Source organism: Saimiri boliviensis, chromosome 7 (assembly GCF_048565385.1).
Source record: "Saimiri boliviensis isolate mSaiBol1 chromosome 7, mSaiBol1.pri, whole genome shotgun sequence".
Classification (NCBI taxonomy): domain Eukaryota; kingdom Metazoa; phylum Chordata; class Mammalia; order Primates; family Cebidae; genus Saimiri; species Saimiri boliviensis.
Window position 1 is genome coordinate 24,175,983 of NC_133455.1, and position 15,409 is coordinate 24,191,391.

Genomic DNA, 15,409 nt, shown 5'->3' on the forward strand with positions numbered 1-15,409 from the left:
GGGAACAGAAAGGTTTAAAGCATTTATGTAACAATGCAGAATTCAGAAAGATGATGTTTATAACAGATCAGTGCATTACAAAAGAAAACCACGTGATTTTTTTCCTAACAAAATGATTATTTTATTGCTATAATACACAGCAGATACAAAAGTACCTTTAGCAAATACATATGTCGGCAGTTATTATGGCAAAAACTATTAGTTTAACTTAGGTTTTCCCCAAAAGAACTACTTACTTTGAAAATAACTTAAAACTAGAAATCAGATTATTGGGCTGCTACTTAATGCCTAATAATTTACAAAAGAAGTCAGGTTAAAAGACTTTGCACAGATATTGTTGACATTTACAGCCTTGGCTGAAACCCTGGCCTCTGAGCAAAGAAAGATCTGCTTACAACCGTATGTTCCAAGACTCAGCTCCTTTTCTTCATCTTTTTTTTAATGGTAGATTTCAAAGAGTTAGCAGTGGCAGAACAGCAATCACTTAAAGCTACAGCTTTGCAGTATACTTTAAGGTCACATGATTGGGCATTTGTTCCACCAGACTTGGGTAAAACAGGTGCGTTCATTTCAACATGAAAGCCAAGGTCTGCAGTGGGCGAGGGCAGAACGGACACATAGTTCAAGCTGCCCCTTCCACCCTGGCGCCCAGGGCCTGGAGAGCCTACATAGTCTACTCTGTTGAGAGCAAGAGTTACTGAGTCCTCAGGGTGTCATCTGGGCCCAGCAGACAAGTGACCACCAGGGCTTCCTGCACCATGAGCTGCTGCCAAGGCACTGTTCGGTGTGTCTGCCAGCTCGCCCCCAGCCGAGGAAGCACAGCTCTTAGCCTTACCTCAGGACCTTTTGGATAGGTCTGATTCCAAATCTTATCTCTGATACCAGAGTCAGTTTGAATTTGGTACTCATTTTTTTTTTTTAATTAAAAATCTAGCTTAACACATAGGTATTACTGTATCATCAAAATTCCTTTGGCCCTGGGCTGCATTCAGAGACTTATCTGTGCTCAGTACATACTCTTTGTATTAGGCTACTGGAAATGAATAAATTTAGAATATGGACCTAGAGCAACATGACAATACTAGATGCCAGCTGTAGCTACGTGTTGAAAAGTCAAGCTGCTTTCTTTTTTTGTGGAAAGGGCTGGTTGTCAACTCTAACCCTTCACTTCACAAATGAAAACACTGAGGTCCAGGGAGACTGTAGCCCCATGGTCAGCCCTTCCTTCCTAAGCCAGCTGTCAACTCAGGGCAGAGATTGTCTTTTTATACAAGCTCCTACCCGTAAACCTTAAGAGCTCTGCATGGCAATAAATAAACAGATGAAGGTAACTGTGCACAGTGGATCCTTGTGTAAGAAAGAGTTTTCCACAGTAGAGGAATCAGGTGTTCCAAAGATACTGCTCAGTTCTGGCTATTCACAGTTTTATAATACACTATAATAACATCTCAGTCCAATATACAAAAGATAAAAGCAACAAGTAAGCTTTTCACTTATAACTGACAAAGTAGTGAGAGTTTCCCCAGGGGGCAGATTTGGCAGATGAACCTTGACTCCATAGAAAGAATGGAAAGGTTAGAAAAGGCATAGAAAAAGGAAGGTGTTCTCTAGGCAACTCTGACCTGTTCTCTTGCTGTCCTTTGACCTGGAAGGAATATTTCAGAATGGACGTGTTACAAAAGCAATCGAAAGTGAAAGGCACTTTTTCTTCTAAATTCTTGCCTTTAATAATTTCACTAATTCTTGCCAACAATTTTTCATGGGCCTGCTTATTAAAAATAAAAGATCTATTTGGAAATGTGGGAGGATTAGACAAAGGTACCTCCCCTCTGAGAACACCTAACATTACAATATGAAAAGAGCAGCTTCAAGAATCTGAATTTTTTAAATTACCTGTATCAGATGAGTAAAAAGACACTCTAGCCATAACGAACGCTTTCTTAACATGATGGTGCCATGTACACACACAAATAGAGCTGTTCAGGGAGCCTGATTTGGTATGAATTGGGGCTGGCTCCCAGGTGGAGCCTGCTCTTAGAACACACTGGAAGGCTGGAAGGCTCTAGTGGGGCTGCTTGCACACACAGTAAGTTTTACTTTTTTCCAGGACAGTGCAGACAGTGCCATCGTCTCTAGCCTCACAGGAGAGCAGTCATTCTTCAGACTTGTACTCCTGGTTCTGGTGCTGCATCCTGGAAAGGACACGCTCATAGAACAGCAGGTAGGCGCTGGAGGACAGGACTTCCTGCAAGCTGGCCTTGCGGACGGTGTCATCGGAGACCCACAGCCACTGGTTGCTGGTTGAGAGAGGGTTCCTGGCTGAAGGTGGGGACCGTCGGTAAGTGACAAAGTGTCCAGAGTGCATGTCTCCATGGTGGACGACAACTGCCATCAGCCGGAAGAGGTATGTGGAGGAGCTGAACGACAGGAACACGTGTCAGGGGTTTACAATTTTAACAAAAAAGACTTTATAGGCAAAAGCAAAAGAATCCTAATGTTAAATAGGAGATCAATACAATGGTAAGTCCACACCACCGAATGCTACACAACTATTAAAATACAGATCTGTATTTACTGGCATGGCAATATGTCCATTCAATGAGCATATATATATATATATATATAGTATATGTGGATGTTTGTATCAAATGAGTGTGTTTATACTGTATGTATGTGTGTTCACATACCCACGTATGACTTTTTAGAGTGCATGACCCTAAATGTTTAATTGGCTATCTCTAGGTGGTATCCCAAGAAATTTTTAATTTTCTTTATATTTTATACATACACACATATATACACACATATATATGCATCTGTAAATTTTATGTACTTTAAAAATTCTTAGTTTAAAAGTGATTTCCATTTTGGACAAAAATAAATAGGAATGTGTAATCATGAAACTTAACCTTAAAATGAAAAATAAACCTCTACATTTTCCTGAATTCGTTTCTGTGAAAAGCTAATTTTAGAAGCTAAGAGCTGTGGTAGCTCTAAGATGGGGCTTGTAAAGGGCAGCTCACCTGTAGTCGGGAACGACGGAGAGAGGGAAGGGCATCGGCGCTGACAGTGTTGGCAATAAAGATGGGGAGCAGGCGCCATTCATAAAAATCTGTGTTTTGGGGGCCCCTGGCTGATTCAGAACTGCAAGAGAAAACGGCCTGAGTCAATAAAAATTAGCAGTGGCTCTGTAAACAAAGCCTGGTTTTGATTACCTTGAAAGTTAACTCCCCATAATATTACAAAGAAAAAAACGGATTTCATTTGGTATTATACAGATTCATAAAATAATCTACCCTTTATCCTTAATCCCAAATAGGGGGATAATCTGTCTCAATCCCAAATAGGAAAAACGTATCTAGCTCCATGTTTATGGCTAGCCTGGGATCTTTGAGCTTCCTAGCCCTGTTTGCTAATGGCATGTATCAAAGTTAATCAGTAGCTAATTTACTGGCTTTCAACCTAAACCAAGGTTTCTCAACAGTGACACCATGACGGTTTTGGCTGGATCATTCTTTGTTCTGGGGGCTGTCCTGTGTGTTACAGGATGTTGAACAGCATCTCCAGCCTCTACCCACTAGATACCAGTAGCATCCCTCCCCCAGTAGTGACCACCAAAAATGTTACCAGACATTGCCCAATGTCCCCTGAGAGGCAAAACCCCTCCAAGTTGAGAACCACTGATCGAAGCATCCTATTTTCTTAATTCTGTCAGCTTCTAATGAACACCAACACATAACAGCATTAATACATGTTTATGGGTATAGATAAATAAGGCCATATTTACACGTCTTTTCCTTTCAAGTGTCACTTTTGGAGGCCTTTACGTACCAAGTAGTTTACTGATGACTTTTTTTTTTTTTTTTGAGACAGGATCTTGCTCTGTTGCCCAGGCTGGAGCACAGTGGCATGATCACAGCTCACTGCAGCCTCAAACTTCTGGGTTCAAGCAATCCTCCCACCTCAGTCTCCCAAACTGCTGGGATTACAGATGTCAGCCACCACGACTGGCCCTACTGCTGGCATCTTTAACCACAGCCAGCATGCTCTCAACATTAGTAAACCTGCACCCCAGCCCAGGAGAGGGGGAAGCTGGGGTGAAGAGGTCTTTGATTTAAAACCAGGGCCAAGGACTGAGCCTGAGTCTGCTCCCTACCTCATCTCTTTCTGATGTTAATCTAGTGGCTTGATGAGAAAGAGGAAAACACGGTCTCCCTGACATGATGAGGTGTCAGGCCACGCACAAAAAGAACAAAAGGAGTAAGGGACCCGAAAACAGGAAAGTACGAGGTATGAGACAATCCTGACCCAACTGGGGGCGTTAGGCAGGTGCTGAGTTCAGGCTGTGAGCGCTTAAAGTGAGTGGGTTTTCCTAATCTCTAAAGAACTCAATGAGTCACGTGCGACACCTTTAGAAGACGGCCCAACACTCCATTCTAGGGCCAGTTCTCCCACGTGGTGTTTACTCTTGGACCAATCATCCAAACCTGTGGAGCCTCCACATTCTTGCCAGTAAGACCGTTGGGTGATAAGAGCTACCTGGCTTAACTGAGACCCCAGCTGAGGGCAGTCACGGAATCAGATACAGAATTCAGTAAAGTAGCCATTTCAACCCACAGAAGAGGCTCAGTGATCTTTAGCCAGAACCTGTCCTCCCTACATTTCCTGTACTGACAGGAAATGACATGACTGCAAAAGGAAAAAGAAAAAGATTCACTGGAATGACGTGAGCCAATGATTATATCATTTAGTGGAAAGATCAGAAGGCAAGGCTGCAATTTTAAGCGTTTCTCTCTGTACTTTTTCATCTGGAATATGGTTTCAAAAATGATACATCTCACTACTACATAATTTTAACCTCTTCTAAGAAACCTTCCTTCTTCCACCCCCAATCCTGCTGTTCTCAAGAATTTAAACAACCATTGTACAAGCCTTGTGCTTGTGACATAAGGGACCCAGAAGGTGGTGATGCCAAACTGCTTTTCTCTGTGCTGAAAATTCCTGCTGCATCAGCTGCTCATGCACACACCTGGTGTGGGTGCTGCCGGCCCATCCTGCAGCTCCAGCGTAGGCCCTGGGTTCTTGGTCAGTTTAGGGTTGTATTGACTGGGTTCCGGGGTGGGCCCTGGGTTCTTGTTTAGTTTAGGGTTGTGTTGACTGGGTTTATGTCCAAGGAGGTGGTACTTGTAAATATCCATCATCAGGAACTCATTGAACTGCACATGCTCATGCCGCTTCAGAGGCGTGCCGTGGCTGGACCAGCTCAGCCGCTGTAGGTGGATGCACAGACACTGAGGGAGCTGCGGGTGGAAGAGAAACCGGGAGAACTGAGTTATTTCAGGGCAAGACACTGGGAGTCCTCAAAACAAAGTCAACAGGGTGTGTGGTGTGGGCTCACCTTCCCTAGTTTTAACTGTTTAACAAAAGTGGTCCTCTGGTGTTCCACCTTTTCCCCGTTCAATGTTCCCTTGGCTTCAATCTGAAATAAAAGAAACATTTCTTTGCAGAAATGCCTAAAATAGCACAGTTATGGAGAGCTGCAGACCATGGTGGTGTTATAGTGGCACATAATGGGCACTTGACTGCTACCTGCTGAAATAAACTCGGCTGCCCGGTGATTAGGGTCATTAAATAACAGAAACATCGGAGGGAAGAGAACATGAAGAGTGAACACTGACGCCCTGACACTAGCATGTCATCTATTCTGGTCTCTGTTTTCAGAAATTCTGTTCCATACAGTTCCTCTTGAGTCAGAGGGGAAATAGCTACTGAGGGGAGTCAGGCAGGTAGCACAGGGGAAAATGAAGGTGTAAAACAAATGGGATTGGAGGCAGCTGCAGCAAATTGGAGAAGGCATGTCTCATCGCAGGGTGACAGTTAAGTTTATTTTTTTTTTTTGAAATGCAGTCTCACTCTGTTGCCCAGGTTGGAGTGCAAAGGCATGATCCTGACTCACTGCAGCCTCCAACTCCCGGGTTCAAACGAGTCTTCTGCCTCAGCCTCCCGAGTAGCAGGGATTACAGGTGCATGCCACCACACCTAGCTAAAGTTTATTCTTTAAACAGTGTGCATGAAACAAAACTCATCTGGGAAAGAGATTTGGTCCATGGGCTACCAATGTCCAAACCAGGTTAGGGAGAAATAGAAGTGGCTGAAAAGACCCACTGGGTACAGTCAGAAGAGCTCAGGGTCACTAGTGTGAGACCTCAGCGTCACTGGTGTGAGAGCTCAGCGTCACTGGTGTGAGAGCTCAGGGTCACTGGTGTGAGAGCTCAGCGTCACTGGTGTGAGAGCGCTACATCAGCAGACACAGGCCAGCTGGGAGATGACATTTGGGGTTAAATGCATACCTTTGTACAGTTGTCACACACAACATCCCGCACTGATTCTGATGAGATGAAGTGGTGAAGGCAGTGGTCCAGGGTTAATGGGTGACCCTACAGCATGAGAAGAAGAAAATTACTACAATTCAAAGGACAGCTATACTGAAACTATTAATAGATGGCAGTGAGAAGACCAGAGCTTTATTTTGATGTATGCAGGCAGTGAAGTTTTATAGTCACAACTGGATGTTTCCTGGACAAATGTGAGGCTCAAAGCATCCTAGACTGCTACTACTAACAGATTCTAGAGCATGAGGATGTAACTGGACAAACTTGTGGACTTCCATGCTGTTTTAGGCATCTCTGAATTTGAGGTTAGTGTGTATGTGTGTATTAAAAAAGCCAAAATTTCTGGAGCAAAAGAAAAACCATTCCTCTTCCTCTCCCCCATAATCATGCCACATATTAAAGTTAAGATGGGGTTCAACCAACCATGTATCTGAATAACACATAGTGCCTGAGCCACAGAAAATGCCTCGAAGCCCTTTCAAATTGAAATGTCTTTGAAACAGACTCCAAATAGACCATAAATCAGTACATACCCATGTGGCAGCTGGAATACTTAGTGAAAGGCTATCGAAGGTATCAAATCGAACAGGACTCTGAAACAAATATTGCAGAAAATCCATAAAAGATTTAGGTTTGATTCAAAGTTTTAAAGATGGAAGATATGACTATGAAACAGTTTAATATTGAGATGGTCAACATTAACATAGTAAAATGGAATCCTATTATATTAGAATCAAACTCTATTAAAAACAACCTCGTAAACATAAGAGGTACAATAATACTAAAGAATTGCTTGGAACAACTGAAAGATTAAATACCTGACCCAGTAATAATTTTGGGATTTTATTTTAAGGAAGTAACCCTGGGCATAACTACAAGGATATTCATCAACATTATTTATAATAGCAAAAATTTGAATACAGTCATCATCACTTAACAATGGGGATACATTCTGAGAAATGCATCCTTAGACAATTTCGTCATTTTGTTAGTGACACATTTCGTCAACTGTCATTCATCATTTTGCCATCACAGAACGCATTTACAAACACCTAGATGGTGCATCCTACTACACACCTAGACTATGGTATAGCTACTGCTCCTAGGCTACAAACCTTACAACATGTTACCGTACTGAATGCTGTAAGCAACTGTAAGACAATGGGCAGTATTTGTGTATCAAAATGTAGAAAAGGTACCGTAAAAATAAAGTATTATAATTTTACGAGACCACCATCATATATGTGGTTTGTCATTGACCAAAACATCACTATGCAGCACGTGACTGTAGGTGAAACGTCTAGTGAATGATTTAATAAATTAGAGCATGTCCATAGAATGAAACACTATGTTAAACAAAATACAGAACGTATGATCATGTGGAAAGATGTTCATATTATTCATTGCAAAAAAGCAGACAATGGAGTAGGGGAAGAGAGTTCCTGCTTTTGGTGATGGCAGAGGTGATGATGGCAGAGGTGCTGATGGCAGAGGTGCTTGGGTAGATTAACCTTCCTTGAGATAACAACCGTAAAGTCTGGACCAAGACTATCTGAATGAACGGAGAGCTACCAAAAGCAGGCAGAAATGGAAAAGAAGTCAACTCTTGGAAAAACGGAACTCCATGGATGAGATATGTGTGTTTGTGGCTTTTTTTCCCAGTGGATGTAGTGCTGGGTGGCAAAAAAGCAGCATCCTACAGGATTGACTGGTCAGAAGACAAGAGTTCAAGAATCAGGGCTGATGCAGAGACCGAGGGAAATCCCAGGAAGAAAGGAGACATAGAGGGGATGAACCCCACAGTTTATACCTAAACTCTATTCAGTTCCAGGGCTGATCCCTGAACCACACATGCATAGGTGGAAACTCCAGGGAGCCTGGCAAAAAGTAGCAGCTGGAAGCTAAAAAAACTGAGCAGAGGTTTTGCTGCCCAATGTAGGGAGGCAGAGTTGAGTTTGAGCCCAGCTGGGTTAACTGCAGGCCAGAAGAAAATTAATTTTTCTTCAGAGAAATGAACAGAATCCCTACTCTCTCTGTCTCTACTATAATGTTAAGAACACAATAAAAAATTACTAAACATAAAATACAAAGAAGTCAGCACACAAGGACCTCACAGATGTATCATAAATATGCTCAAAGATGTAAAGAAAAATACACAGTGACAATGAGTGAACAAATTGACAATCTCAGAACAACAATGGAAACGATTAAAAAGAAGGAAATGGAAATCCTATAACTAAAAACAACAATGACTACAATGTAAAATTTGCATAGGCAGAGATTGGAGATGAAAAAAGAATCAGGCCAGGCATGGTGGCTCACACACTTATAATCCCAACACTTTGGAAGGTTGAAGTGGGAGGATTGCTTGAGCCCAGGAGTTCAGGACCAACCTGAACAACACAGTGAGACACCGTCTCCACAAAAATTAAAAAAATAAATCAGCTGGGTGTGGTGGCACTCTCTGGTAGTCCCAGCTGCTCAGGGGGCTAAGGTGGGAGGATGACTTGAGCTTGGGAGGTTGAGGCTGCAGTGAGCTACGATCACGTTATTGCACTCCAGACTGAATGACAGAGCTAAGACCCTATCTCAAAAAAAAAAAGAAAGAAAGAAAAGGAAAAAATCAGTATCAGTGAACAGTGAACATGAAAATAAGTCAATAGAAATGATCTAAAGAACACACAGAAAAAGACTGAAGAAAATTGAACAAGACCTCAGTGACCCATGGAGCCACATTAAGTAAACTAGCAAGTGAAAAATGGGCATAAAATCTTTGTTGAAAAAATAATGGCCAAGAATTTTCAAATTTGGTTTAAAAAAAAGTACAGATTTAAGAAACTCAGCAAATCCCAAACAAGATAAATACAAAGAAAACCACATCTATGCACAGCATGAATAAAGAGAAAATCTTGTAAACAGTGTAAGCAGAAGAAAACGAAATGAGACATAAAAAAGAATGATATAAATAACATTGAAAAAATGAAGGCCAGAACAATGTCCTTAAAGTGATGAATTTAAAATAAACCAAACAAAATCAACAGCACCACTGTCAACTCAAAGTTCTATATTCAGCAGTACTATCCTTCAAAAATGAAGGCAGAACAAAAATTTTCATGTAAATGAAATCTAAGTGTATCTGTAACCAGTCCACCTATAGGAAATGTTTTAAAATAATGTTTTTAGGCTGAAAAGGAAAAAAACATCAAATGAATTTTGATCTACAAGAAAGACTGAGAACAACAAAAGTGATAAATATAGTTTTTTCTATTAATTTCTTTAATAGAAGGTAACTCTTGCACACTATTGTTGGGAATGTAAATTGGTACATCTTTTTTTTTTTTTTTTTTTTTTTTTTTTTTTTTTTTTTGAGACAGCGTCTTGCTCTGTTGCCCAGGCTGGAGTACAGTGGCTCGATCTCAGCTCACCACAACCTCCGCCTCCCAGTTTCAAGCCATTCTCCTGCCTCAGCCTCCCGAGTAGCTGGGATTACAGGTGTGTGCCACCATGACTGGCTCATTTTTTGTATTTTGAGGAGAGATGGGGTTTCACCATGTTGGCCAGGCTGGTCTTGAACTCCTGACCTTATGATTCACCCACCTTGGCCTCCCAAAGTGCTGGGATTACACACGTGAGCCACCACACACGGCTGGTGCAACTATTATGGGAAATGGTAAGGAGGTCCTTCAAAAAGTTAAGAACAGAACTATATGAACTAGCAATACCACTTCCGAGTATATATCCAAAGAAAATGAAATAAAACACACGTAACTGTTTAAAGCAAAAACTATGACACAGTATTGTGGGGTTTATAATATACATACAATAGCACAAAGGCTAGGGTAACAGAACTATACTTTTGTAATATTCTAATATTTTACATGAAGAAGTATAATATTAACTCTAAATAGAATGTGATAAGGTAAAACTGCATAAGGTAATCACAAACACACACACCACACACAAACACATAAGAGTAAAGCTAAAAGGCCAACAAAGGTATTAAAACAGAATACTAAAAAGCATTTCATCAACCTGAAAGAAGCCAGTGAAGGAGGAACCCAGGAACAAGAAAATATGTAAGACAAACAGAAAACAAATGGTAAAATGGCAGACCTAAATCTAACCATATCAATACTTACATTAAATGTAAATGGACTAACCATTCCAACTGAAAGATTGTCAAGCTGGATAAAAAGCAAGACCCATGGCCGGGCGCGGTGGCTCAAGCCTGTAATCCCAGCACTTTGGGAGGCCGAGGCGGGTGGATCACGAGGTCGAGAGATCGAGACCATCCTGGTCAACATGGTGAAACCCCGTCTCTACTAAAAGTGCAAAAAATTAGCTGGGCATGGTGGCACGTGCCTGTAATCCCAGCTACTCAGGAGGCTGAGGCAGGAGAATTGCCTGAACCCAGGAGGCGGAGGTTGCGGTGAGCCGAGATCGCGCCATTGCACTCCAGCCTGGGTAACAAGGGCGAAACTCAGTCTCAAAAAAAAAAAAAAAAAAAGCAAGACCCATTATAGGCTGTCTACAAAGCCACACTTTAAATATAAAGGCAGAAAATAACAGAAAGAAATTACCAAATAAACATTAGCTAGATTAAAAATGAATCATTTAAATAGATTTCAAGTAAAGGAGTCTTAGCAGAGATGAAAAGGGACGATTTATCATGACAAGATGAGTCAACTCATCATAATACGTATGCTTGTATTCAATAACAAAGTTTTAAAAAGTAGCAGAAATATAGCTAAAGAAAAACATATTTTAGCAAACACTTAAGGAAGAAATAATACCAATATTAAACAAAATCTTTCAGTAAACAGAGGAGGGAACATTTTCCAGCCTATTTTATGAGGCTAGTATAATCCTTATAGCAAAGCCTGACAAAGACATCACAAGAGAAGAAGGTGTAAGAACAATGTTCCTCATAAACATAGATACTGATATCCTTTAGGAAATATTAGCAAATCAAATTCAATAATATATAAAAAGAAAAAAGCATCACGATCAAGTGGGGTTTATCCTAGAAATAAAAGGCTGGTTTAACATGAGAAAAAATCAATCACCGTAATTCACCATGTTAACAGAAGAAGAGAATCAAATATGATTATCTCAATAGATGCAGAAAAAGCATGACAAAATTCAATCACTATTACAAAAATTATTAGCAAACTAGGAACAGAGGGAACTTTCTCAGTATGACAAAGGGGTGTACTAAAACCTAAAGCTAATATCATACTTAATTATGAAACACCAAATACTTGCTTCAGGAGATTCGAAACAAAGCAAAGATGTCTGCTATCATCACTCTTATTTAACTCTGTACCAGAAGTCTCAGCCAGGAAAATAAGGCAAAGAAAAAAAAAAAGGAATAAAGACTGGACTGGAAAGGGAGAACTACAACTATTTCCATTCATAAGGAACATGACTGTTTACATACACAGAGAATGCTAAGAATACATAATAAAACTTCTACAGCTTCTAGAAGTAACTAATGTTTACAATATCTCAAGATACAAGGTCAATACATAAACAACTGTATGTCTACATACTAGTGGCAAACAATTTGAAAATTAAAAAATGTTAATTCCACTTACAATAATATCAAAACAAATAAAATGCGAGAAAGAAGATGAATAGTCAACTTACAGATTACAGTTCCTTAACATATCTTACATATCTTTTAATATATGAAGCTTATTTTTAAAAAAACCATTCAACATATTAGTCTTCCGGGTAATGCCACTCAGAACTACAATGACACAGCAAAGGAAACAGTAAGCAAAATGAAAAAGCAACATATGGAATGGGAGAAAATATTAACAAACCATATATCTGATAAGGTATTAATATCCAAAATATATAAGGAATTCATATGGGCCAACAGCAAAAACAAAAAACAAAAAACAAAACAAAACAAAGAAACATGATTAAAAAATGGGCAAAGGACCTGAATAGACACTTTCCAAAAAAAGACATACGAATGGCCAGCAGGTATATGAAAAGGCACTCAATACCACTAATCATCAAGGAAATGCAAATAAAACCACAAAGAGCTATCACCTCAGACCTGTTAGGATGGCTATTACCAAAAAGACAGCATGTGCCAGGCACGATGGCTCATGCCTATAATCCTAGCACTTTGAGATGCCAAGACAGGTAGATCACCTGAGGTCAGGAGTTCAAGATTAGCCCGGTCAACACGGTGAAACCCTGTCTCTACTAAAAACACAAAAGATTAGCTGGGCGTGTTGGCAGGGACCTGTAATCCCAGCTACTGGGAGACTGACGTGGGAGAATCACTTGAACCTTGAACCCAGGAGGCAGAGGTTGCAGTGAGCCAAGATGGCACTACTGCACTCCAGCCTGGGTGCCACAGAGTGAGACTCCGTCTCAAAAACAAAAACAAAACCAAAAAACCCCAGCATGTAACAAGTGTTGGCAAGGGTGTGGAGAGAAGGCAACTTTTGGTGGGAACATAAGTGGAAAAAAGTATGGAGGTTCCTCAAAAAGTTAAGCATAGAATTACAACATGAACTAGCAATACCACTCCTAGGTATATATCCAAAGGAAATGAAATCAGGATCTCAAAGATAAACCTGCAAAACAATGTTCACTGCAGCATTATTCACTGTAGCCAAGATACGGAATGTCCACAGACAGATGAATGAGAAAATGTGGTAAACATGAATAATGGAATATTATTCAGCCATCAAAAAGGGAAGTCCCACCAACTCTGACAACATGAATGAACGTGGAGGACATCTACTGTGTGAAATAAGCCACACATAGAAAGAGAAACACTGCCTGATCTCATATATGAAATCTAGAAAAGTCAAACTCACAGAAGCAGAGCAGATGGTAGCTGCCAGGGGCTGGGGAGGTGGGAGATGTTGCTCAAAGATGCAAACCTTCAGTTATAAGATGAGTAAGTTCTGGGCTGTTAACGTACAGCACAGTGACTACAGTTAATAATACTGTACAAATTCTTGAAATATGCTAAGAGAGTAGATCTTGAGTGTTCTCACCACACACGAGCATAGACGCATGTGCACACACAATCACATACGTATGAGGTGATGGGTATGTTAATTAGCTTTAGATTGACTGTAGTCATCATTTCACAATGCATACATATATCAAATCATCACTTTGTACACCCTAAATATCTACAATTTTTATTGTTGATTAGAGCTCAATAAAGCTGGAGGAAAAGCCACAACGAGATACTACTTTGCACACAGTCAGAAGGCTGGAACCAAAGTGTCAGACAGTACAAGTGTGGGTGAGGCTGTGGAGAAACTGAAACCTTTCATACGCTGCAGGTGGGAATGTAAAATGCCATAGCCGCTTTGGAAAATAGTCTGGCAGTTCCTCAAAAGGTTAAACAGAGTTACCATAAAAGCTAGCAATTCTACTCTGAGGTATATACCCAATTGAAATGAACATACATGTCCACACAAAAACTTGTATGTAAATGTTCACAGCAACATTATTCCTAATAGCCAAAAAGTGTTAACAATCCAAATGCCTGGGCCAGGTACGGTGGCTCACGCCTGTAATCCCAGCACTTTGGGAGGCCGAGGCGGGTGGATCACAAGGTCAAGCGATCGAGACCATCCTGGTCAACATGGTGAAACCCCTTCTCTGCTAAAAATACAAAAATTAGCTGGGCATGGTAGCACACACCTGTAGTCCCAGCTTGGGAGGCTGAGGCCAGAGAATTGCTTGAACCCAGGAGATGGAGGTTGCAGTGAGCTGAGATTGTGCCATTGCACTCCAGCCTGGGTAACAAGAGGGAAACTCCGTCTCAAAAAAAAAAAAAACAAAACACAATCCAAATGCCTATCATCTGATGAATGGATAAGAATGCTGTAGATAAAAAAAAAAAAAAAAAAAAAAAAAAAGCTGTAGATCCATGTAATACAATATTATTTGGGAATAAAAGGAACAAAGTACTAATTCATACCACAATATGAAATAACCTTGAAAATACTATGATAACTGAAAGAAGCAAGACACAAAAGGCCACGCATTACATGATTCCATGCATATGAAGTATCCTGAATATGTAAATCCATAGAGACAGTGGTAGATTCATGGTTGACAAGGAACAGGGGGATGGAAAGAATGGGGAGAGACTGCTAATAAGTATGGAGTTTTTTTTAGGGGGCAATAAAAATGTTATAAAGTTGACTGATCCCAGAGTCAGTAATGGCTGTGAAAAAGATAAAATAAAATGAATTGGGGTGACAGTTGTACAATTCTCTATTTTTGAATGATGTTGGAAATTTTCAACAAATATGCTCAAGCTGTACAGAACATAAAATAAAAAGTTATTTTAAAACCTCAAAAGCAAAGGGGGAAAAAACCAGCCCTAGAATCTACTGTGTCCAATCATGAGCACAGACTCAACCACAAGACTTTGAGACCCTGCCAATCCGCAGTGGGTCTGCTGTTCTTGATGCAGAAGATGCCATCTGATGATCAAATGCCATGTCGACACCGACCAAAGTGGGGCAGTCAGTCCACCCACCAGTGTGCAGAGGCCAGGTAGTCACCAACACCAGTGACCAATGTCAGCTCACTCTCTAGGTCCTTTCAAGAATCCTAACTTTTTTACACTGTTGGCGGGAGTATAAATTAGTTCAACCATTGTGGAAGACAGTGTGGTGATTCCTCAATGACCTAAAAAGAGAAATCCCATTTGACCCAGCAATCCCATTACTGGGTATATATCCAAAGGATTATAAATCATTCTACTATAAGGACACATGCACACGAATGTTCATTGCAGCACTGTTTACAATAGCAAAGACCTGGAACCAACCCAAATGTCCATCGATGATAGACTGGACAGGGAAAATGTGGTACATATACACCATGGAATATTACGCAGCCATCAAAAACGATGAGTTCGTGTCCTTTGTAGGGACATGGATGAACCTGGAAACCATCATTCTCAGCAAACTGACACAAGAGCAGAAAATCAAACACTGCATGTTCTCACTCATAGG

General features: G+C 40.6%; 1 protein-coding gene across 2 annotated transcripts in view; it reads right to left on the reverse strand.

Annotated features, from left to right (window-relative positions):
- Nucleotides 1-66: 66 nt before the first annotated feature.
- USP30 (ubiquitin specific peptidase 30) overlaps nt 67-15,409 on the reverse strand; it is a 36,291-nt gene continuing 20,948 nt past the window's right edge. Inside the window, exons 8-13 of one of the 2 annotated variants that reach the window (XM_010342897.3) lie at nt 6,926-6,985; nt 6,351-6,437; nt 5,399-5,479; nt 5,030-5,300; nt 3,024-3,144; nt 67-2,417 (exon numbers count right to left, since the gene is read on the reverse strand). In XM_010342897.3, coding sequence (XP_010341199.3) covers nt 2,153-2,417; nt 3,024-3,144; nt 5,030-5,300; nt 5,399-5,479; nt 6,351-6,437; nt 6,926-6,985 — 885 coding nt within the window. In that variant the 3' untranslated portion in view covers nt 67-2,152. The remainder of the gene's footprint in view (nt 2,418-3,023; nt 3,145-5,029; nt 5,301-5,398; nt 5,480-6,350; nt 6,438-6,925; nt 6,986-15,409) is intronic. The other variant, XM_003932359.4, reaches the window with a different exon arrangement.